Here is a 26,061-nt window from a genome sequence, read left to right on the forward strand (position 1 = left end):
TGCAAGTATATTATCAGAGGAAAATCCAGTTAGAAAGGAAAAGAACCAAGAGGATACTAACAGATTTAACTCACAAAGAAAGGGAAAGAAGTTACAGTGAATTTTTGTAAAAAATTTTAAAAGCATTTACTAATTATGTTATGTTAATATGAACAAATGGAACTTTGCCAAAGGTTCTTAAATATCTTGACCCTGAGAGGTAAGCTTAACGTGGGGCAAGGCCTCTCATCTTAGGAATTACTGCCACTCTCGATTTCTCACTGGGCAACAGCCCAGTGATTCTATCAGATCAGTCAGGTACGGGGCTCTCTAGTCACTGGCTGTTTGATAAAAGATCAGTCAGGAATCTCAGCTCCCAGAAAATGGAAAGAGAAAGTCCTCCCAACAAACCTCTTCACATGTTCCTAAATCAGGTCTAAAGGAAAACTCACGCCACCAGTCAGGATGAAGAAGTCATTCAAAGATTATGATTAGACACACTCAATGCTGAAAATAAATGATACTTTTATTGTTTCTAAAACACCTGACACATAGTAAGAACTTATTGATTTCTATGAGTTTAGGATTTTTCATTTTGACATCTCTGAAATTAAGAGGCATTTCTGATTTTCCCTCAAAGGTACATAAAACAATGGTGTGAATTATAATAAATGGCATCTTAGATTCGATGAATATGAGACTTGTTGAATGAATCAATGACTAACTGGTCAAATGTGGAGTGAGAAATTACCTGAATAGGAATGCTGTGTGCCCTCACTGGAAATGGACGAAGTTCCTCCAATAGCAGTAATCCCTTCCCTCTTGTTAATTATTTTTCGGAATGTTTTGCTGATGTCTTTGCTTTTTAACTCTTGCATTAGCTGGAATGGGATAAAAGTAAAATGAGTCTTCATCAGATAATCATAGAAAACCTTGCAACATGAAGGAAAATTATTTAGACTTCTTTATTTATTTGGAATTACATCAAAATAAATACTAACAGATAACTCACAGGTCATTTTACCAATAACAAAGAATGGACAAATGTTTGCATCCCAACCACTAGAAAAAAATGTTGTTATAATTAAGTTTAAATTGAACACATTGAAATTATTCTTCTGGATTTGCCATGATCTGTTGTGCTGAAACTAAAGAATAACTACATGCTAGAGTTATGTTTCCTTCTTTTTTTTTTTTTTTTTTAATCCCCACCCCAGGACATGCTTAGAGAGAGGGAGGGGGAGAGAGAGAGAGAGGAAAAGAGAGAGAGAGAGGGAGAAGGATAGAGAGAAAAACATCAGAGTTTTCTCGATGCAGTCCAACTGGGGGACAAACGTGAAACCCAGGCCTGTGCCCTGCCTAGGAATGGAAACGTCAACCTTTTGGTGCCTAGGAAGACACCAAATCAACTGAGCCACACCGGCTGGGCTACATGATAGAGTTTAAAATGCCTTAATGAAGGTGTTGTCTTGTCTGGACATCTTCAATGTATATATGTTAGTGTAAGTTAGCTCTTGTAGGAAATAGCATAAGCTTAGAGGAACACACTCCCAACTACCCTCTCACTGGATTTTCTAGAGGTCAGTTAGACTGAATTCAACCAGTTCTTCAAGTAGCACCAAAATGAGTTTTTAAAAATGCAGATCTGATCATGTCACCTCACACTCTATTTTTCCCATATCACTGGCTTAATATTGCACTTAGACTAAAAACAAACACCCTGCAGGACCCTGTAGAACCTGACCCTGACTTACTTCTCTAGGGAATTCCTTTTCCCTTAACCACCTCAGCTCCAGCCACTCAGCTTCTTTTCCCCAGGTGAGAGCATCAATGTTGACAATGGCAACAACCCAGTCATCTCTCTTGGCCTGAGAGGTTTGAAGTACATAATCTTCAATATTCAGTTCTACAATCTATTTTTCTTTTATTGGTTGAGTCATATGTTATATTTCATCTTGTTTAGTTCTTTGAGCCTTGAGGTAGTTTAACAATGAAATAATGCTCGCAGAGCTAGCATCAACATTTACCTGGCCCTACTGAAACTGAGGTGTAACTGACCACAAGGAAACAACCAGTTTCAACCAGTTTAAAAAATATTCCATTTCTCAAGGCCAAATAATAACAGTAAATATTCTACACACAGAGACAGTCATTGAGCAATGAACGCAACTATAGTTTTACTAGGGCATAAACTGTTATTGTTCTCTATTCCGGACTTCCATTTGAGAATGACTTTTTCTTTTGTTTTATTAATTATTTATTTTATTAATTATCATTTCATTAATTATGTGTGGACATTATTGTAGTTATCATCATCAATTTTAAAGCAGCACCATTTATGGTCCCTGCAGCTATATTTAAGCAAAGAGACAATGACGTTATTAAAATTTTTCTCAAAGCAATATATTCAGTAGCCAAGACAGGATTAGATTACTTACGGACACAAATTCTTCAAAACTGATTTTGCCATCTTTGTTGTTGTCAGCAACTGCTAAAATTTTCTCCACGATCTCTCGGACTTTGTAGCCAGGCAGAGGAAGGCTTGCTTCCTTAAACAGGTCCTGAAGTTCATAGTCACTGACATACCCACTGTTGTCAATATCTGTAAGATAAATTATGAGCTGTCAAATATCAATTGTACTCTGTTGGAGAGGTGCATTCAGATGGCTGTTTGGGAGATTCACAGGCAAGCAGAACCTTTTAGGTTTGTTTTGCTAGTGGCAGTAATATTTTCTCCTGCACCTGAACTGTGCAATGTAAAAAACTCATATTCAGCCGTAACCGGTTTGGTTCAGTGGATAGAGCGTCGGCCTGCAGACTGAAAGGTCCCTGGTTCGATTCCGGTCAAAGGCATGTACCTTGGTTGCGGGCACATCCCCAGTAGCGGGTGTGCAGGAGGCAGCTGATCGATGTTTCTCTCTCATCGATGTTTCTCACTCTCTATCCCTCTCCCTTCCTCTCTGTAAAAAATAAATAAAATATATTTTTTTAAAAAACTCATATTCAAATGCACTTTTCCCCCATAGGTTTAGGACTACCATACATATTTTAAGTGCATAATACAGATACTGCCCCGATAGATGAAAACTCAAGTGTAGCACATGACTAAGCTTCAAAGAACTATTTGGAAGTCTCAGATATCTAGAAGAAATACAGCATCAATGGTCACAAGGGAACACCCACCAGACTTTAACTTCTTTACGGAATTACAGAAGGGGTCTGCTGGACCCACACTTCATATAAACTATGTATGTGTAAAATATACAAGGCATTCCTGGCCTACATTTCTCTTGGTAGAGTTCTGTTTCATTGTCAATAATTCACTGCTTCTTCGTAATGTATTGCTGATACCATGATGTAGGCTGAATCATGTTGGATATTATTTTGAGTTTAAGTGTTCAAGAAATTATTTCACACCTATTTGGACTTTTGGAAATAGGTTCCCTGTCATTTTCATATCATCACTGAAATACTCTCCCCTGGGTTTTCCCTAGAGACCGCATGTCACTTGTTGACACAGAACAAAAGTGACATAAAACACTTCTGCCAAGGGTTGGTAACAGAGCTCTGGAGTGTTTGGTTAGTTGCCTGGATATACCAGTACCCTGTATATCTATTGGCTATTGTGGCACATTTGGTAATGGTTGCTTTGGTTCATATATATTTTTTTCCTCTCAGTAAAAGAGCTGCCCTCACTATAACTGAATTAATTATAAAGACAGAAACTTTTAAAGTCTCATGCATGAGTTTCCAGAATTAATACTCTTCAGAACAATGAAAAAATTTCTAAACTTGAACCTACCAATAACAAAAACATTACTGTATCTCAGAAGTCAGTTAACAAGCTAAATTGCTCACTATTGTAATAATTAATACTGCTTTCTTTGAATTCAGATAGAAATTAATTATTTACTACTAGAAGCCCAGTGCACGAAGATTCACCTCAGCCCGACCTGCATACTTTCCAATCTGGGAGCCCCCAGAGGGCTCAGGGGAGCCCTCTCCAATCCGGGAGTTTCTGTTTGTCTTTGCAATCATAGAAGCGAATTGTCTGAGACCCCCAACCCAGTTTGGTTTGTTGCTCACAGAATAGAGGCTTTCTTTTTCTCTTTGCTTCATTGGTGGAGATTTCCTGGAAGTTTTAGGAAATCTTCCCTTTAATTTTTCTTAGACACTCTGATTTTACTTACGTCTCTTACCCTTGCTTTCCCTCCATCCCCCACCACAACAGTAACTTGCTCCAGGCTCACTTTGCTCTAGTGTCTAGGAGATCCGTCTGCCACCAGAACTACGATTCCCAGCATTCCTGGTGCTCCCCACGCTCTTGGTTTTCCCTTCCTGCTCTGTCTCCATCCCATGGCCTCCCACTCTGCCAAGTCCTTCAAGCCGCCAGCTCTCCCTCTCTGCTCTCCATCTGGCGGCTTGGGGAGCCAAGTTCCCCAAGCCGTTCCACACCGCTCTGCTATCCGCCCAGCAACTTGGGAAGCGTGGCTCCCTCGGTTGCTGGGAGCGACCGAGGGAGCCACATCCCCCCAAGCTGCCGGCTCTCCCACTCTGCTCTCTGCCCAGCACCTGTGTATGCAAATTAACCTGTCATCTTTGGCAGGTTAATTTGCATTCTCACTTCTGATTGGCTGGTGAGTGTAGCAGAGGGACGGTCAATTTACCTGTTTCTCTTTAATTATATAGGATATCACCATATACTCATTATTTAGTATATCATCATTTCAGAATTGTTTCCTATAATTCTGCAATGGAAAAATAAACTAGGCTGGCTTACTTCTGTACTGTGGTAGGGAGTACTATAAAATAAAAAGGAGCTCTGTCCAGGTGGCTCAGTTGGCTGGAGTGTCGACCCATACACCAAAAGACTGCGGGTTCGATTCCCAGTCAGGGCACATACCTAGGTTTCAGGTTCAATCCCCAGTCAGGGCACATACAGGAGGCCCAACTGTCTCTCTCTGTCTCTTTCTCAAAATCAATAAACACATCCTTGGGTGAGAATATATATATATATACTAGAGGCCGGGTGTGAGACATTCATGCACAGGGGGTGGGGGTGTCCCTCAGCCTGGCCTGTGCCCTCCCACCACTGCTGCTATGTTCGCCAGCCCTGAGCCCTGCTTCTGGCTGAGCAGTGCTCCCTCCCCCGTGTGGGAGGGCACTGAGCACCAGGGGGCAGCTCCTGCATTGAGCGTCTACTCCCTGATGGTCAGTGTGCATCTTAGCGACCGGTCGTTTCGCCATTTGGTCGATTTGCATATTAGCTTTTATTTTATATATATATATATATATATACACACACACACACACATATATAATTTATGATATATATGCACGGGGGCAGGGGGTCCCTCAGCCTGGCCTGTACTCTCTCCAATCCAAAACTTCTCGGGGATGACCAACTGCCACAGGGTTCGGGCCTAAACCGGCAGTCGGACATCTCTCTCGCAATCCAGGACTGCTGGCTCCTAACCGCTCATCTGCCTGCCTGTCTGATCACCCCTAACCATCTCTGCCTGCTGGCCTGATGCCCCTAACTGCTCTCCTGCTGACCTGATCACCCCTAACTGCTCCCCTGCTGGCCTGATCACCCCTAACCACCTCTGCCTGCCAGCCTGAATGCCCCAAACTGCACCCCTGCCTGCCTGCCTGATCTCACCCCTAACTGCTTGCTCCCCCACACCAGCCTGATCTCGCCCCTAACTGCTTGCTCCCCTGCCAACCTAATCACCCCTAACTGCTCTCCCCTGCTGGCCTGATCACCCCTAACCACCTCTGCCTCAGCCCCTGCCACTGTGGCTTTGTCTGGAAGGACATCAGACATCCGGAAGGCATCCGGTCGATCTGGTCTAATTAGCATATTACCCTTTTATTAGTATAGATATATATATGACTGAGAAAAAGTTATTTACCTGCTAACCATCATGCTAAACTAGTAAGAATAGATAAAGGTTAGAGCTCTAAAGACAGAAAGATGTGTGTGCTTTAAATCCCAGTTCCATCCCCATGACCTCTGTGGTTTGGGTGTGATGTGACAAGAAATAACAGATACCTTTTTATAAGCACCTATTCTGTGCCAATATCTGTTAAGAACTTGACTTACTTTATCTCATGAAATCCTTATAACCTTGAGTTAATATTACTATTCTAAATTTTAAAATGAGGATATCAAGGTTTAGATTAAATAACCATAAATATCACATTTTCAAAAGAAATAGGACTTTCCTACAACTCAACAACAAAAAACAACTGACCTGATTTAAAAATGGGCAAAGACATGGGGATCTTAAGTACAGCATAGGGAGAAGAAAACCAAGATGGCAGTATAGGTAAAGGTGGGTACTTGCTGTCCCCACAACCACATCAAAATTCCAACTAAAATACAGAGCAACCATGAGTCAAAACCTCCTGAAATTTGGCTGAATGGAAATCCTACAACTAGAGAAGTAAAGAAGAAAGCACATTGAGACTGGTAGGAGGGGCAGAAGCATCAACAGGCTTGTGGAGTGTTTTTTGTTTCGTTTTTTTAAATCAGGAGGGATATCTCTCCTGTGGAGGCCACTTATGAGGAGCAAGAGGTCCCAGCCCCACACCAGACTCCTCAGCACAGGGTTCAGAGCTGGTAAGAGAAGCCCCTGTAACTTCAGGATGTAAAAACAAGTGGGGATTATGGCTGAGTGACACGGAGGCTGCTGGAGATCCAGGCACTCCCTCTTACCGTCCGGTACACAGACTTACTCGGACTCAATCCCTCTAGGCTCCAACATTGGGGTGCCCACTTAAAAGGACCCTGGGACATTCAGGAAGGAACTGGATTATCTGGCATCAGGGCAAGAACTCAGGAGGGGTTTTTCCCAGATAGGGGTGCTCTTAGGGGTCACTGTTCCTGTGCTGGGGCCTCCCCACTTGCAGAGCTGACTGGCAGCCATATCTGAGTTTCCATCAGCATGGCCCACACTGTTCACTCTTCCCTAGTGACTATTTTGGATCCTGGCCAATACAATTTGCAGCCCACCCAAGCTGTTTGCAGCAGCTTTTCCATATGAATGGCCATATCTTGGCTCAGGCTTCAGACTTTTCTAAAATCTCACAAACAAGCAGCAGCTGGTGTCAACATGTGCCAAACCTATCAATAAAAGGCTCAAGACCTAGCACTAGCACCAGACTGCCTTGCTTCACAGCTGGGCCTTTCTTGGGCACTTCTAAGCCCAATAAAAGTAGCAGCCATCTGCAGATCTCTCTGTAGCTCCTGCTGCATGGCCCTAGGCTACGGGTGGGCAAACTTTTTGACTCGAGGGCCACAATGGGTTCTTAAACTGGACCGGAGGGCCAGAACAAAAGCATGGATGGAGTGTTTGTGTGAACTAATATAAATTCAAAGTAAACATCATTACATAAAAGGGTATGTTTGAAGCAGGGGATCCCTCGGGGGTGAGGACGACGGGGCCCCAACGCGCTAGGGCGTCTGCATGCACGACCCCAGGGACCAGGTTCATTGACGCAGATCCGTTTAATTGAGGAACTACAGGGGTATATATAGCATGAGGGGACCAATCAGAGGGAGACACGTTGCTATAAGCTACCAATCAGAGGGAGACACGTTGCTATAGGCGACCAATCAGAGGGAGACACATTGCTATAGGCGACCAATGGCTGAAAGGCTGGGGTACTATGCATGTGGCTCTAGGAGTTAGTTCAGGCAGGCATTGCTACTTCCTGGTGTGCCAAGGAAGCATGTCATGGTGGAGTGTGCTCACACCATTGCAACAGCCACAGCGCTGAGACATACTTCCTGAGCTCTACTACATATGTTCTTTTTTTTTTAGTTTTATTCATTTCAAATGGGCTGGATCTGGCCCACGGGCCATAGTTTGCCCATGGCTGCCCTAGGCAGTGGCTGACTTTGTACCTCCCAGGAGGCCCCAGAGCCAGTGCACCTTGTGGACAGCTTCAGACCATATCATATTACTACTCCACACATCCACAAGTTACACACTCAAAGGGCAAACAGTGAGCACCAAAGCCCCACTGTAACAAGTTCTGCTCCATAGAATAGTCACAACTGGTCCTCACAGCCAATTTGCCTGGAGGTCAATTCCTCCCAGTAATGCCAACAACAATCAAAGCTCAAATACTACAAGACTGTGCACACAGCCCATAAAGGGGCTCACCTAGAGTGCCCAGCTCAGGTGACTGGGCAGGCTGAGCTACTGGGCCATGTAGGACACCTACAACACAAGGCCACTACCAATTCCAGGAGACATAGAAGTCTACCTAATACATAGAAACAAACACAAGGAAGCAGCCAAAATGTGTAGACAAAGAAACATGTCACAAATGAAAGAAATGGAAGCAAGCAAATTACTGGATACAGAGTTCAAAACAATGATCATAAGGTTGCTCAAGAATCTTAATGAGTGATTCAAGGGACTTAATGAGAGCTTCAATGGACTTAGTAAGACTTTCAACGATCTTAGTGAGAATGTCAAAAACATGAAAAAGGACTAGTCAGAAATTAAGCATACACTAACTGAAATAATGAATAATTTACAGGAATTCAACAATAGAGTAAAGGATTCCGAGAATTATATCAATGATTTGGAATATGAGGAAACAAAAAACACCTAATCCAAAAATATGAAGATAGTATAAGGAGCCTCTGGGACAACTTCAAGGGTACCAACATTTGCATTAAAGGGGTGCCAGAAGGAGAAGAGAGAGAGCAAGGTATTGAAAACCTATTTGAAGAAATCATGACAAAAAACTTACCCTACCTGGTGAAAGAAATAGACTTACAAGTCCAGGAAGTGCAGAGACTCCCAAACAAGAGGAACCCAAAGGGGCCCACATGAAGACACATCATAATTAAAATGCCAAGGGCAAAACACATAGAGAGAATCTTAAAAGCAGCAAAAGTAAAGCAGTTAGTTACCTACAAGAGAGCACCAATACGACTTCCTGTTGATTCCTCACCAGAAACTTTGTAGACCAGAAGGGAGTGGCAAGAAATATTCAAAGTGATGAATATCAAGGAATACAACCAAGATTATTCTTTCCAGCAAAAGTATCATTTAGAATTGAAGGTCAGATAAAGAGCTTCACAGACAAGAAAAAGCTAAAGGAGCTCATCACCACCAAACCAGTATTGCATGAAATGTTGAAGGGTATTCTTTAAGAAGAGAAAGAAGAAGAAGATAAAGAAAAAGATAAAAAAAAATATGAACAATAAAATGGCAATAAATGCATATCTATCAATAATTGCATCTAGAAATCAAAGAAACAAACAAGTAATCTAATGAACAAAATAAATAGAATAAAATAGAATCAGAGGCATGGAAAATGGAACAGACTGATGAATCTCAGAGGGAAGGGGTTGGGAGGGGCAGACATTAACTAAGGAATTAACTAAAGATCTTATATACATACTAGAGGCCTGGTGCACGAAATTCATGCACCAGGCAGTGTGTGTGTGAGGGGGATCCCTCAGCCTGGCCTGCACCCTCTGGCAGTCTGGGAGCCCTCAGGGAATGTCTGACTAATGGCTTAGGCCCACTCCCCTCTGCCCCCATGGAGTGGGCCGAAGCCGTTAGTCGGACATCTTTAGCAAGGCCATGGAGGCAAGAGAGGCTCCCACCACCGCCGCTGGGCTCACCAGCCGTGAGCCTGGCTTCAGGCGCTCCGCCTGTAGGAGAGTACTGACTACCAGGGGGCAGCTCCTGCATTGAGCGTCTGGCCCCTGGTGGTCAGTGCGCATCATAGCAACTGTCATTCTGCCGTTCGGTTGATTTGCATATTAGCCTTTTATTATATAGGATTATATAGGATATGCATTACCTATGGACAAAGATAATAGGGTGGTGAAGGTCTGGGATGGGGTGGGTAAGGGGTGGAAAAGAGGTACATCTGTAATACTCTCAACATTAAAGGTTTTTTAAACAATCAAGTACAGCACAGGGAATATCGTCAATAATATTGTAATAGCCATGTGTGATGTCAGGTGGGCACTGGAAATATCCAGAGGAACACTTTGTAAAGTATATGATTGTCTAACCACTATGTTGTATACCTGAAACTAATACAACATAATAATGAATGTAAACTTTAATTTTAAAAAACTTGAAATTAAAAATATGGGCAAAGAACTTAGACATTTCTCCAAAGAAGATACCCAAATGGCCAATAAGCACATGAAAAGATGCTCAGCATGACTAATTATTATGGAAATGCAAATCAAACTTACCGTGAGATACCCCTACACACTCATGAGTATGACTATTAAAAACAAAACAGAACAGAAAATAACAGTGTTGGCAAGGATTTGAAGAAATTGAAACCCTTGTGCACTGTTGGTGGAAATATGAAAGAGTGCAGCTACCATGTAAAGCAGTATGGTGGTTCCTTAAAAAACTCAACATAAAATTAGCATACGATTCAGTAATACCATGTTTAACTATACAATTTAATAACATTTTTCAGTATACTGAAAACAGAGACTTGAACAGATATTTGCACACCCATGTTCATAGCAACATGAGTAGCAATAGCCAAAAGGTAGAAACATCTCAAGTGGTCATTTATTGATGAGCAGATAAACAACATATGGTATAGACATACAATGGAATTTTATTCAGTCTTGAAAAGTAAGGAAATTCAGACCTGGCGGGGTAGCATACTTTGTTAGAGTATCATCCCCATACACCAAGGTTACAGATTTCATGCCTGGCCAGGACACATACAAGAATCAACCAATGAAGAAGAAATAAGTGGAACAAAGAGGTGTACCTCTTTCTCTTTCTCTCTCTCAAAGAAAAACATTAAGGAAATTCTGACACATGATATGACATAAATGAACCTTGAAGACATATGCTAAGTGAAGTAAGCCAGTCACAAAAAAACACAAATATTTTATGACTGCACTTATATTACGTTATTATAGAGTAGCCAGATTCATAGAGGCAGACAGTAGAATGGCAGTAGACCTGGTAGGGCTTGGAGTATGGGAAGATGAAAACGTTCTAGAGATCGATGGTGGTGATGACTGCATAACAATGTGAATGTACTTAATGCCACTGAATTGTACACTAAATGGTAAATTTTATGTCTATCTTACCACAATTAAAAAATAAGACAAATATTTTAATCTCCCACTTCTCCCTAGAGAACCCAAAATATCCCATCTAGTTAGGTTGTATGACCTCTGAGAAAAGTTTGTTGGTACAACAAATAAGCAGAGGGATCACTGAGTTTATGAGTAGCCATTTACCTTGTAAATGAAGTAACAAGTACATGCTCAGCTGCTGTCAGCACTTCTCTCACACAGCAAGTTATCTTGCTGTCAGAATTGTTCCATCAATGAATTATTTATTCGAAATATCATTAAATAAGTACTACAGGATTGTATGTCCATGAGTCATAAAGGTTAAAGTGGGTGTGCTAAACAAAGAAAACTGATTACTAATTCATTTATTTTACTAAGACCTAGATAGCACTTTTATGCAAACTACCAAACTGCACCTATAAAATAACAGAAATGTCAAACTAAACAGATACATTTAAAAAATATATATGTGTGTGTGTGTGTGTATATATATATATTAGAGAGAAAGGGAGAGAGAGATAGAAACATCAATGATGAGAAAGAATCATTTATCAGCTGCCTCCTGCACACCCCCTACCAGAGACCATGGGGTAAGAAAGGACCCCCATATCTGGGAAAGACCTCCCAGTCAAAAAGTGTTATTGTTAATGACAAACACATAAAGGCCAGAGTTCAGTTTATAGACAAGGAAGTGTTTCTCTATTTTTTCTCTGTAATGAGGATATCATATTAAGCATATTCAATTACCCAGGCATGTGCCCTGACTGGGAATCGAATGTTGACCTCCTGGTTCATAGGTCGACACTCAACCACTGAGGCACACTATCCGGGCAAGCGATACATTTTTATTACTTCCTCTATTTCAATGTTCAAAATAAGCAGAATATCCCAATAATTGCTTAATTTCTGTCTTGAAAAGACTCTAGGCACTGCTTACAAAACCCTATAAAAGTTATTTTTAACAGTGATGTTATAGAAATCATACCATCTTCATACAATGCCCTAATGACAAATATATGGTGCCCAAAAGAAAGACAAGACCAAGATTAAGGCATGCCCCATGAGCCTAAATCATCCACCGTGCAAACTGTATTCTGAAGGTTTTAGTCATCCTGGAGCCAGCTATACATGAAGAAGAGGAGGGGTTCAGAGATTTGTAGAATTCATAGCAATGATTTGTAAGTCATAAGCTTCCTGAGAGCTTTACTTTTTATTTTTGAAGAGCTTTACATTTTAATCTTAAATCTTTTCTCTTTGTATTGGTCTCTGAAACTCATTCCACATTGCATTTCACCTGCATTAGTTTTCATTATTATTCATTAGGTTTGTAAGAAGAATAGGCACAAAACTGCTTATTCTATCCTCCATGGTCTACCACCTCACTGCTTTCCGTAGACTGCACTAAACAAAGGCCTACTGAAGAAGGGCAAGGGTGCTGGTTTCAGTATCCCCATGTCTACGGACTGCTCGGTTTGCATGTGCTTACAGATTAGAGCCAAATATGGTATTTATATTCTCCTGGTTTGTCACAGGTTTCTAAGAGCAAAATGCAGAAGAAACGCAATCAAACAGAGTATGAGGAAATTTGGGGGGAGAAAAATACAAAGCTGTTCAAATGATAATATCATAAAGACAAAACATTGAATGGCTTTAAAAAGTGAAAGAAGGCTGAAACCGGTTTGGCTCAGCGGATAGAGCGTTGGCCTGCGGACTGAAAGGTCCCAGGTTCGATTCCGGTCAAGGGCATATACCTGGGTTGCGGGCACATTCCCAGTGGGAGATGTGCAGGAGGCAGCTGATTGATGTTTCTCTCTCATCGATGTTTCTAACTCTCTATCTCTCTCCCTTCCTCTCTGTAAAAATTCAATAAAATATAAAAAAAAAAGTGAAAGAAGAAAAATAAGACACAATGACCTTTAAAAATGACACTAAGATTTTTAAATTATGCATAAGGGAGCAGGAAAATAGGCCCTATGGCCTTTAAAAAGAATATTAAGATTTTTAAATATTCTAAATGAAGTCAAAAAGTGTTATTGTTAATGAAAAACACATAAAGGCCAAAGTTCAGTTTATAGACAAGGAAGTATTTCTTTATTTTTTTTTGTAATGAGGATATCATGTTAAGCATATTCAATTACACTGTTATTCATTAACCTGGATTATTCTCTGCAAAGAAATGATCAAAGAATTGAAAGTACAATTGTCCTAGAAATTCAAGCCTAGTTTCAGTTTATCTTTCAGAAAGAAAAAAAGAATCCAGTGAAACCTAGATGAAAAGAAAAAAAAGAAATACATCTCGGGGTAAATGGGTGGTGGTAGAAGCAATAAAAGGTACTGTTCAATTCTTGGAAGTCTGATACCAAGCAGAAGAATAACATCACATGGAGTTTTTCTCAAGCATACCTATTTTATTAAATGCTTCTTGTAGTTCCTCCAGCTCCTCCCTAGAAATGGTAGTGGTACTATTTTCCATCTTGACAGGAAAGACTTCCCTCAGGTCTTTATACCTAAAAAAAAAAAAAAGGAAAGAAAGAAAATAAAAAATAAAAAGCAATGTTATAAAAAGAACCTTTTACAAACATTTATCTAAGAAAATACAGAGTCCACAGGCAGTAAAATATCTAAAAGGAATCACGTGAGAGGACTGGCTGACAAGGAAGAAATAGAAATGGATCCCAGGGTAACAAATACCTGTTTTTCACACCCTGTGCTAGTTCTTAATAGCCCACATCATTTTCATGTACATTTTACCCCACTATTTCGGTAAAATATGCACTTCAAGTTTGAGAGAAGTGTAACATTTGTAAACATAAAGAGATCAGAAAATAAAATTTTAATACATGAGCCATGTCCACAAATAGAATTTTACAGTAAGAGGAGTCTGCACGTCTGGAGATGGAGCTGTGGCTTTCATGGTCAGCTTTACAATATGCGGCCACTGCCACCAACTCTCTCTTCCCCAGGGGAGATGTCTTTCCCAGATATGGGGGTCCTTTCTTACTCTGAGCAAGTGATACAAACTAAAGGGGGAAAATCCAGTAAAACTGAGTTGTAACAAAAACAAACAGGTGGTAGTCATTGTAGAAAGTAATTGGTAACATATGACCCAAACAGAAAATAGCTTTGGTGGTAGTGAGCACAGCTGCTTTCCAAAACATAATTAAAATTACCCATAATCCCACTATCCAGAAACATCAACTGGTATCACTTTATTATCTATATCTATCTGTTGTACTTTCAAGTACATGAATACCTTTTGAAGGGGTGAAATATGTTAGTATATTCTATTTTTGCATGAATATGCTTCCATGTTATTTATCAATGTTGTATGTTGTATGTTTCCATGTTATTTATCAATACAACTAGAGGCCCAGTGCATGACATTCATGCACTGGGGGGTTTGGGGGTCCCTCAGTCCGACCTGCACCCTCTCCAATCTGGGAGCTCTCAGGAGAGCCATCTCCAATCCAGGAGTTTTGTCTGTCTTTGCAATCATATGAGCAAATTGTCTGAGACCCCCAACCAAGTTTGGTTTGTTGCTCACAGAATAATAGAGGCATTTTTTTTTCTTTGCTTCATTGGTGGAGATTTCCTGGAAGTTTTAGGATATCTTCCCTTTAATTTTTCCTAGACACTCTGATTTTACTTATGTCTCTCACCTTTGCTTTCCCTCCATCCCCCACCGCAACAGTAACTTGCTCCAGGTTCACTTTGCTAGTGTCTAGGAAAGTGGTTCTCAACCTTGGCTGCACATTAGAATCACCTGGGAATCTTTTTGAAATCCTGATTTCTGGGCCTCATCCTCTGGAAATTCTATTTCTTTGTTATGGGGTGAGGCCACAACATTAGTAACAAAGAAACAGAATTTCCGGAGGATGAGGCCCAGAAATCAGGATTTTAAAAAGATTCCCAGGTGATTCTAATATGCAGCCAAGGTTGAGAACCACTGGTCTAGGAGATCTGTCTTCCACCAGAACTACAATTCCCAGCATTCCTGGTGCTCCCCGTGCTCTTTGTTTTCCCTTCCTGCTCTGTCTTTGTCCCATGGCTTCCCACTCTGCCAAGTCCTCCAAGCCACCAGCTCTCCCTCTCTGCTCTCCGTCTGGTGGCTTGGGGAGCCAAGTTCCCCAAGCCACTCCACTCTCCGCCAGTTCTCCCACTCTGCTCTCCACCCAGCAGTTTGGGGGGAGCGACCAAGGGAGCCACGTACCCCCAAGCTGCTGCCTCTCCTGCTCTGCTCTCCGCCTGGTGTCTGTGCATGCAAATTAACCTTCCATCTTTGTCAGGTTAATTTGCATTCTCACTTCTGATTGGCTGGTGAGCATAGTGGAGGGACGGTCAATTTACATGCTTCTCTTTTATTATATAGGATATTTAATGGTCACATATTACTATATCATAACATATTTGGTAAATCTCTTGTTTCAGGGTATTTCATTGCTTCCAATATTTTGTTCTAAACAATGTTGCAATGAAGATGCTAATAGGTAAATAATTGTACATATCCATGTTTATTTCTGTAAGATAAATATCTCAAGGTGGAATTTTGTTTTTTAATCTTCACCTGCAGATGTTTTTTTATTGATTTTTAGAGAGAGTGGAAAGGAGGACAAGAGACAGAGAGAGGGAAACATTGATGTGAGAGAGACACGTTGATTGGCTTCCACCAGCATGTGCCCTGACCAGGGCCTGGGATCAAAATATTTTCTTAGAATTGTTGGTATTTCTATAGTGTCACTTGTCAATTCTCTCTTTGATATCTGATTTCATTTATTTGGGTCCTCTCTGGTTGTCTATGGAGAGGGAGGCCAGGAGTGCAGCTTGGGTTAGAGCTAGATCTATTACTTTTATTAAAAAGACAGATTTCTAGTAATTATGGCAAAATTTTAACATCTGTTCCATCTGAGCTTAAGTATATGGACATCAGTTAAAATTGCTATTATACTTTTTGGTATTTTTTGTTTTAAATTATTCATAATATAAAAATTGTAAACTCTGATAGTAAAAATAATAAATAAAATAAAGATAACAAAATCGGTTTTGAACAGGAGAAAATTTATTTTCAGTACCTCAATCTTAATCAAAATAGTTAATATTATTTGGGCAGAATAATGTATTGAAATATCAAATTATGTTTATTCTCTCCCCCCCACCCCCAATCAATAAAAGTAATAACTATCTTTTATGTTAGGAACTCTGGCAGCACAGAAAGCAAAACCAGTCTGGAATCTGTGGGCCTTCTGAGTTTGGATAGAAGCACAGACCTTCTTAGAGCTTACTTAGGCTGGATATCTTGGGAATGGGGCAGCAGGAGAAGAGGCCTCTGGGAAGCCACAAATGAGAGAGACCAAGAGAAGGGAGAGATTATCACAATGGGGAAGGAGGGAACTCACTTAATGAGAGCAAGGAGACTGCTATCCCAGGGGTGGCAGAGACGAGGCACAGACAAAGTGTAGTAGAACCTCTATGAGAGAAATCCACTTGATGACAGGATTGATAACTGAGGATAGGAGAATTTCCTCCATGCTTTGCTCTGTTTAAGATCCCAGGATAACAGAGGCTAAGAGGCAAATTGCAGGTGCCTGAGAAAAATTTGACAGCACTCAAGCAGGATGGGGCATCAAAGTCAAAATAAAGTTGCTTTAAAGAACTCGGAGAAATGTGATATTTCCTTCATTCCTGATTTTTATGGAAAAAAGCCTTGATAGTGTTTCTCCGAAGAACTGGCTAGGGTCAGAGGTTCTGGAGCATGTCACTATCTCCGGTGAGGAAAGCAGCAGTGCCACCAGTGTCCTATATACTCCTCTCTTCTTCACAAACTCTTCTCTCATCTCTCACCATAACCCTCCTTTTTTCCTATTACATCCTATTTTCAGCTTTCCATTACAAGTTTAAAGATCACAAGGTCACAGGAATAAATCACTACGTGAAGAAATAAGCAGCTAAGAAACATAAATTAATTGAAGTTTTCTTTCTATTTAAAGAAAACCTGGAAATATTTTTATTTATTTATAATATCTCCAGCAATGTACTTTTCAACCACAATTAACAAGAGGGAGCTGCATCACTGACTTTGCAAGAAGCAATCATGCATATTCCATATCAACCTGTTCTTTCTTTATCAGACTTTCTTTAGTTAAAATGTCTACTGAGTCTGTCATCCTATATAATAAAAGCCTAATATGCTACATGTCCGGTCATCCATTCAACCAATCAAAGCGTAATATGTTAATGACATGCTAAGGCTGCTCAACCACTCGCTATGATGTGCACTGACCACCAGGGTACAGACAGTCGACCGGTCAACCAATCGCTAAGATGTGCACTGACCACCAGAGGGCAAAAGCTTCGACTGGTAGGTTAACTTGCTGCTGGGGTTTGGCTGATCGGGACTGAGTGAGAAGGCCGGACACGCCCTGGAGCCTTCTTGTGGTCCCTCCCCGCAGCTGGCCAACCTCCTGCATCTTTCCCCGGCCCCGATCGTGCACCAGTGGGGTCCCTCAGCCTGGCCTGTGCCCTCTCACAATCTAGGACCCCTCTGGGGATGTCAGAGACCCAGTTTTTGCCCAATCCCACAGGCCAGGCCGAGGGACCCCACTGGTGCATGAATTTGTGCACTGGGCCTCTAGTATAAATATAAACTGGAGTACCATTGACTTTGTTAATCTCTTACTCTACATACCAGCTGGACTGCTCTTTGAACAGAGCAAGCTATTAAATGGGGACAATATAATTCACATTTTTCCTAAGCATATTTCTACACAAAAAAATTGAGCTCAGGTTTCTCATTCACTCTACAAGGTAAATTTTCCTAAAAATTGGTCACTTTGATTGCCAACAGCCTGGATTTGCCAAACTCCAAACTTTTTAAAAAGGTAATTGATAAAAACTTAACTTTATTCTTAAATAAAATAATCTTCTAAGTGCTTGCACAATCTCAGAAACCATAAGTAGGTACCATCACAGAGTTAAGCCAGTCTAACACACCTGGGATGAAGTAATACTATTCCAAACTGCCTGACTCACTTGTGGTCTCTTAAAAGAAGGCTAGCAATCTCTTGCAAAAACAAAGAAAATATCAATACAGTTGACCTTTGAACTGCATGGGTCCACCGACATGCAGACTGTTTTCAATAAATATGTTGGAAAAAAATTTTAAGACATGCAACAGTTTGAAAAACTTCACAGTTGAACTGCATAGCCTAGAAATATCAAAAAATAAGAAAAAGTTAGGTATGTCATGAATGCATAAAATATGTTACCATCAAATATATACAAATATATCATAAAAATATTAAAAATTTATCAAAACATATGCACAAAACACACATGGTGCCAGTCACAGTCTAGAGAACTGTAAACAAACACAAAGATGCAGTATTAAATCATAGCTGCATAAAATTAACTGTAGTACATACTGCACTGCTGTATTAATTTCATAGCTACCCCACTGTGGTAGGCACAAGTATTGCAAAAAAGTTACTGGAGAGGGGTCAGGGTCCCTAAACTTGAGTTGTGCAAGGGTCAACCTTATACTGTTATCTTGATGTTGGGGCTTTTTTTCTGCTTCAGTATTCCCAAGTATTAACCATCTCATTACTCCCACACTATCTACATAATGTGCTCTCTACGCCCTTCTCTCAATTCAACCACTTGGACTTCCACACACCACTCCCTTTGTGTCCTTAACTTCTTCCCAACTGCATTAGACATGATCGCCTCTGTCCATACCTGGCCTCTTAGGTATTTTTCAGTTCACTTAAATTTATTCTTGTATTAGCCATATTTTGCTGTTTTATTCTCATTAACCTTTCTAACTTCATTATTTGTTCTTTGCAGAGTTTCCCTCATTTTGCTTTCCTCACCTCCCTAATCTACCACCTATAGATTTCATGTAACCCCCTTATGCCTCTTCCTCTGATTCTAATGTGTAAAATAAGATGCAAAACTGCCGTTCTCCAGAGCATTTTCTCAAACCATTGAAATTTTGCTTACCAGAGATTATTGTCAGTTTGGCTCAAATGAACTCGTAAAAATTCTCTACAAGTTTGGACATTTCTTACGTCAACACAAGGCAATTGCAGTATATGAAATGGCAATATAAGAAGGAAGGCTCAAAGGTGTGGGTTTGTGAGGACATATGCATTTAAGAGAAAACAAAAATAACAGAGACAGAGACCAAAGATTTTTTTTTGGGGGGGGGGGCGGGGAACAACACAAAAAAGCAGAAACAAAAATGCTTGTTAAAGTATTTAGCATATGAAGAATTCCTGTTGTGGCCTAACTTGTTCATATTAAAGCAACTGCAGGCCAGACCAGACACCAGTGTAGAGGGGCACAGTCCAGGCCAGAACACCAGTGTAAAAGCATGGCAAGTCAACATGTATTTTGAGTCCAGAAATGGAGTCAGACAAAACAAACAAAAAAGATTATATTTAAAGGACTGGGGGAAAAAGTAACTTTCCTAAGGAAGGAAAGACACCATATTGAAATGAAAGGTACTAGTACCATAACTCTGACCTTCATCACTTTGAATATGGGATCTGGTCATCCAAACACAGAGATTTAAAAGTTATTTCACTTTTTTTTTCACCAACTGAATGAATGGGTGTGAAGAGTTAAGAGCTGCTGGATAGAGGGTAGGGGAGGTAAAAGAAGGTATAGAGAGGATAAATGGTGATGGAAGGAGACTTAACTTGGAGTGATGAACACACAATATACAGATGATGTATTATTGAATTGTACACCTGAAACCTATATACTTTATTAACCAATGTCACCCCAATAAATTCAATACAAATTTTAAAAAAAAAGAGTTGCTCACAGACAATAGGAAAGTGAGGGCCTGTGCTGTGTGTGTGTGGGGTGGGGGGGGGGGTGAGGGGGGAGGGGGGTGAGGAGCAGGTCGGGAGAGGTCGATGGGGGGAAATGGAGACATCTGTAATACTTTCAACAATAAAGAATTTAATTTAAAAGGAGTTGCTGAATAGTTAAATGATTAAATCAGTATGTCAAAAAAAAAAAACCCACAAAAACGAAACAAACAAACAAAAACAACAATGCAAAAAAGGTCTCTTCTCACAAGGCCCTTGCCCAGAAGTTCTCCCCATTATCCCTGGTAAACACCAAACAGCTGCCTCCTCAGTTTTGAAACCCAAACACAGAGTTGCAAGTGTATAAGTGATGAGAAAAAGGTGGTCTGGGCAGAGAGGGATGAAGTGTAAAGCTTACTTCCCATTCCGTGCCCTCAGCTCCACCCTGACAGGTGCAGTAATGGGTTTGTCATACCTCCAATGGTACTGAGATAGGGTATGTGGCAAAACAACTGTAACCAATAATGGCTATTGGAACTGTCAAGGAGATAATAAGATCAAACCCCAAAGGTTATATGGCTTAAAACCAGCAGAAGACCAACTTGATCCAACATGGCAACTAATTTCACCTTGCAATAACCTCATTATATGCTCACTAGAGGCCCAGTGCATGAAATTCGTGCGGGGGGGGGGGGGTTGTCCCCAGCCCAGCCTACACCCTCTCCAATCTGGGACCCTCGAGGGCTGTCCGACTGTCCGACCCCTGTGGGATCAGGCCTAAACGGGCAGTCAGACATCCCTCTCACAATCTAGGACTGCTGGCTCCCAACCGCTCGCCTGCCTGCCTGCCTGCCTGCCTGATTGCCCCTAACCACTTCTGCCTGCCAGCCTGATCACCCCCTAATCACTCCCCTGTCAGCCTGATCGATGCCTAACTGTTCCCCTGCCAGCCCAATCACCCCCAACTGCCTTCCCCTGCCAGCCTGGTTGCCCCCAACTGCCCTCCCCTGCAGGCCTGGTTGCCCCCAACTACCCTCCCCTGCAGGCTCAGTTGCCCCCAACTGCCCTCCCCTGCAGGCCTGGTCACCCCCAACTGCCCTCCCCTGATGGCCTGATCGCCCACAATTGCCCTCCCCTGCAGGCCATCTTGTGGCCACATTGGGGTGGCCATATTGTGTGTTTGGAGTGATGATCAATTTGTATGCTGGTTGTAACTAATTAGCATATCCGGTCGTGACTGTGAGGGCATTGTGACCAATTTGCATATTACCCTTTTATTAGTATAGATTGTTAATACATTAGCTTACTAAATGATACACCTAACCCACCATAATATTTCCTAAGGACACAAAATGGTCCACAGTGCTCTTCTGAGCAGTGTCCAGACCTTTCCCAGAAAAATCCTGAATATTCCTTCCCTTATTGAATGCCCTGCCCCTCAATTAAATGAGCCTCAATAAAAAAGTATATCCCAGCCTGGCTGGTGTGGCTCAGTGATTGAGCATCAACCCATGAACCAGGAGGTCACCAGTTTAATTCCTGGTCAGGGCATATGTGCAGGTTGTGAACTCAATCCCCAGGAGGGGGTGTACAGGAGGCTGCCAATCAATGTTTCTTTCTCATCAACGTTTCTATCTTTCTGCTCTCTCTAACATAATCAATAAAACCATAAAATAAATTTTAAAAAATATATATCCCAACAAATTCATAGAGAACAGACTGACAGCTGTCAGAGGGCAGGGGTTTGGGGACTGGGTGAAGATGAGGGGATTAAGCAAAAACAAAACAACACACACACACACACACACACACACAACTCATAGACACAGACAACAACTGTGGTGACTACCAGGGGGCAGAGGGAAAGTGGGGTTGGGGAGGTAGAAAAGGGTACAGGTGATAAAGGAGACTTAACTTGGGGTGGTGAATACACAATGAAATATACAGATGATGTATTATTGAATTATACACCTGAAACCTATGCAATTTTATTAACCAATGTAACCCCAATAAATTCAATAAAAAAGAAAAACAAAAAATGGGGGTGGGAGTAACTCCCTTAGGGAGGGGGCTGCTCTACCTATGGAGTAGCCCTCTTTCTGTATCACTCCTTCAGTAATAAACTCTCTTTCACTTTAAACTTTATGCTGGCTAGTATTTTAATGCTTTCCTGTGTGATGCCAAGAACCCAAAGTGGGTGGCAGACCTTAAACACCTGCATAAGTACAGGCATCACTCATTCACTGCAGCCTGACTAGGGAGCAGGAAAATCAGTCAGTTTATGGTTGCCCTCAGAGCAATCAGTAGTGTTGAAGACTATATTCCTAGCCTAACAATCTTCAGGCCTATGGCTTCTTTGCACATTTTTCCCTTTTCCCTTTATCCACAAAGATTTTTCCCATTTCTCTCTCAATTCATCTGTAGCTAAAGATGACAAACTGAGTAGTACTATATTATGAGAAATGGCAGGTCTCTCTGGTGTGAGGCAAAGCAGGGTAATCTATCTGTAAAAATAAACATTCAAAGACAACATATCATTAAAATCAGGAAGTTACTAGCATTGTGAGTAGAGTGGGAGAGAGTAATTTACCCAATCCGTGAGAATGAAAAAATAGGCAGGGTGGGGCAAAAGTAGATTTACAGTTGTTCGCTTGGAAAATAAGACAATAATTAATAAACTCTTTCATGTGTTCACAACTGTAGATCTACTTTTGCCCACCCTGTAAGTCAGATATGTTCTTGGGTTTATCCCCAAGCATCACATCCCTGCAAGCTGGTTCAACTGCCAAAAAGCAGTTTGTTCTGCACTGATCAAGACCTCAGCAGGAGCCATCCTATAATCACTGTGTGTCACTGTAATGTGTTTCCACAGTACAGAGGGAACAAGAAGAGTACAGTCAGATATTGAGTATGGCTGAAAAAAAACCCTCTCCATCTATTCTTATAATAGCATTTTTATACACAATCAGATATCTAATGTAGTTATAGCTTCTCAAAGAAATTAGCCTGAAAGAAACTTTAAGTGGGCACATTAAAAATGACAAGCTTCCCTGTCACCTCTACTTACTGCTTTTATTGTTCTTTTGGGCTTACAGCTTACAATAATTTCATGAGATGTCACTATATCTCTGTTCAAAATTACAAGCTGTCTAGTTATTCTCTATTTAAATTCTAAAGGGGTACATTCCAAAAGCTGATGAACCTTCCACAACTGAATTTTCTCCTTTTTGTTGTTGTTCCTCCAAACTATCTTACCTAATAATAGACAAACACACAAATTGGTGTCACTCCGCTATGCCCACCAGCCAATCAGATGAGTATGCAAATTAACCCAAGAAAGATGGTGGTTAATTTGCATATGCAGGCACAGATCGAAGACTGAAGGCTCTGGCTCGAGTGAAGATTGAAGACTGAACACTGAAGACTAAAGAGACTTGGCTTCTCTGCTGCCTCAGCAGAGAAGCCAAGCCTGTTGCGGCCGCAGAGCTGGAGGCTTGGGTTGCCCCCGGTGATGGAGGAAGACAAGCTTCCCGCCCACCCTGGCCGCTTCTCAAGGGAGAGAACAACAACGCGCAGGTGAAGCCAGAAGCCTGAGAGATCAACACAGAGGGGCGCCTGCTCCAAGCCTCCGACACACACACACACACACACACACACACACACACACACACACACACACGGCACCTGCTCCAAGCCTCTGCTGCCAGACTGTGGCTTAGTCCCACTCCCCACAGGGAGCGGGCCTAAGCCATCAGTAGGATATCTACTGAGGGCTCCCGGACTGTGAGAGGGGGCAGGCTAGGCTAAAGGACCCCCCTCCATCCCCCAGTGCATGAATTTCATGCACTGGGCCTCTATTAATTCAAATAATTTCCTTCATCAGATTATGGCTTCACCAATTCAGCTAAACCTATGCCTCTGGACTCTAATCCTTTACTTATTAACAGTTCTTGTTTCCCCCCCCATGTCCTCAGGAAGGCTTCTCTTGCTCTGGAGGCCACTTCCTGAGAACTTTCCTTCATGTCATTTCCTCTCCCTAGAATTCTACTCTCCCACATCCAAATCTTTACCTGTTCTTGAATCACAGCTCAAATTCCACCATGAATTTCTTCACTGCCCTCATTTCATTTCAGCACATCTAGGGTGTTTATTGAGAACATCTAGGGTGCCAGGTGTTGAAGGCAATCAAATGGTGACTAACACAGGGACCTGGCTCTCAAGGAATCTGCAGTCTACTAAGGGAGTCAACAAGCTGTAGATAACAGCAATGGCAAACACACGAGACTCCCTCACCCATCACAATTCTTTCAAATTGAGCCCCGAGTTGCTTCGGGATCCCCTTTTCAACATGGCCCCACACACAGGCCCTATCTAATGTCTAGCCCTCCGAGTGAACCAGAATGCCACCTCCAGAACCACAATACAAGTTAGGATGGAATACGAGGAAAGGAAAAATCTTTTCACTGGAAGATTCAGAATAGGTACCATATGAGCCAAAATCTTGAAAAATAAACAGGCAAAGAGAGAAAGATACAAATCCCAGCTAAGGGAGATTATTCTTAGCAGTCTCCCCATAGAGCACTCAATGTGACAAAATGGGGGTTTTTTGTTTGTGTTTTTTTTAAAATATATTTTTATTGATTTCAGAGAGGAAGAGAAAGGGAGAAAAAAAACATCAATGATGAGAATCACTGATCAGCTTCCCCCTGCACTCCTCCTACTGGGGATGGAGCCTGAAACCCAGACATTTGCCCTTAATCAGAATCAAATCTGGGATCCTTCAGTCTACAGGCTGACCCTCTATCCACTGAGCCAAACTGACTAAGGCACAAAATGGGAGTTTTTAATTAAGTATCTATAGTGTGACCGTCTGATCAAGTAATGGAGTAGGTATACCATGGGCTTGTCTCCTCCCACAACCACATCAAAATTACACTTAAACTAGAGAACAACCATCATTGAGAACTGCCTGAAATTTAGCTGAATGGAAGTCCTATACCTAAGGATAAAAGAAGCAAAATGGAAACTGGTAGGAGAGGCAGGGACATGGAACAGGTTAATCCAATATCCACCCATGATGGTTGAGAATTGGGAGGGATAGCTAGACTGTAGAGATCCCCCTGAGGAGCGAGGGGTCCCAGCACCATACCAGGCCCCCAGTCAAGGGTTCAAGTGCTGGGAAGAGCAGTTCCTTAAACTTCTGGCTGTAAAAACCAGTGGGGATTAAGGCTGAGAGAGATGAAAGGCTGATGGAGTCCCAGGCAGTTCCTCTTAAAGAGCCTGCAAATGGACTTACTTAGACTCACTTGCTCTGAGTTCCAGCACTGGGGCAGCAGCTGAAAGGTGCAAAGACCATACGAGGAGGAAATACTAGTAAACTGTCTGGCTTCAGGGTGAGGGCTGGAGAGGCAGCTTTCTCCCAGACAGAAATGCTGGCAGAGGCCATTTTTCCTTTGTTGAGCCCTTATCCTGCAGGTACAGGTGGGTGGTGCCATATCCGAGTCTCCATAAATCTGGCTCACACTGTTTTCCCTACCATAGTGTTCCCTGAGACCTCAACTCACCCAACCTGCAGATCCATCCAAGCTGCTTCCAGTGGATTTTCCATACAGTGGCCTGTGTTGGCTCATGCTGTAGACTTTCTCAAAGTTTCACAAACCCCAAACAAACAGCAGCTAACCTGTGTATCACATACCTCTTGCTAAGCAGCTCCAAGCCTGGCAGTAGTGACAGATGGGCTAAATTTGCAGCTTAGCCTCTCCCATGCACTTACAAGCCCAGCACAAGAAGCAACCATCCACAGATTGCTTAGTTGCTCATACCAAGTGGCCTGGGCAGGACACAGGCAGTGGCTGACTTTGGCCTGCATCCCAAGAAGTCCCAGAACCAGCACACATGATAGCTAGCTTCAGACCACACCAGAGCATCACCCAGCCACCTTCAGAAAAAATACACACCCAAAGGGCAGACTCAGCAGGCACCAGTGCCTCACTAGAAGGAATCTTGCTCTGTAGGTTCTGCCCCTGCAGAGCTCCTCCATGGCCAGTGCTCACAACCAATCAGTCTGAGGGTCAATCCCTTCCATTGACATGCCAACAGCAATTAAGGCTCAACTACAACAGGAGGGCACACAAAACACACACAAGGGCAGCAAGCTCAGGTGACCAG

General features: G+C 41.9%; 1 protein-coding gene across 4 annotated transcripts in view; it reads right to left on the reverse strand.

Annotated features, from left to right (window-relative positions):
* PLS1 (plastin 1) overlaps positions 1-26,061 on the reverse strand; it is a 155,229-nt gene that overhangs the window by 78,595 nt on the left and 50,573 nt on the right. For 2 of the 4 annotated variants that reach the window (XM_081086150.1, XM_081086151.1), the window contains exons 2-4: positions 13,484-13,587; positions 2,418-2,581; positions 731-860 (exon numbers count right to left, since the gene is read on the reverse strand). In XM_081086150.1, coding sequence (XP_080942276.1) covers positions 731-860; positions 2,418-2,581; positions 13,484-13,553 — 364 coding nt within the window. In that variant the 5' untranslated portion in view covers positions 13,554-13,587. Of the gene's footprint in view, positions 1-730; positions 861-2,417; positions 2,582-13,483; positions 13,588-16,473; positions 17,385-18,172; positions 18,283-26,061 lie in introns of those variants that run through there. The other 2 variants (XM_081086153.1, XM_081086152.1) reach the window with 2 other exon arrangements.

This window comes from Myotis nattereri (genome assembly GCF_964212035.1).
Source record: "Myotis nattereri genome assembly, chromosome: 3".
In the NCBI taxonomy this organism is placed as follows: Eukaryota; Metazoa; Chordata; class Mammalia; order Chiroptera; family Vespertilionidae; genus Myotis; species Myotis nattereri.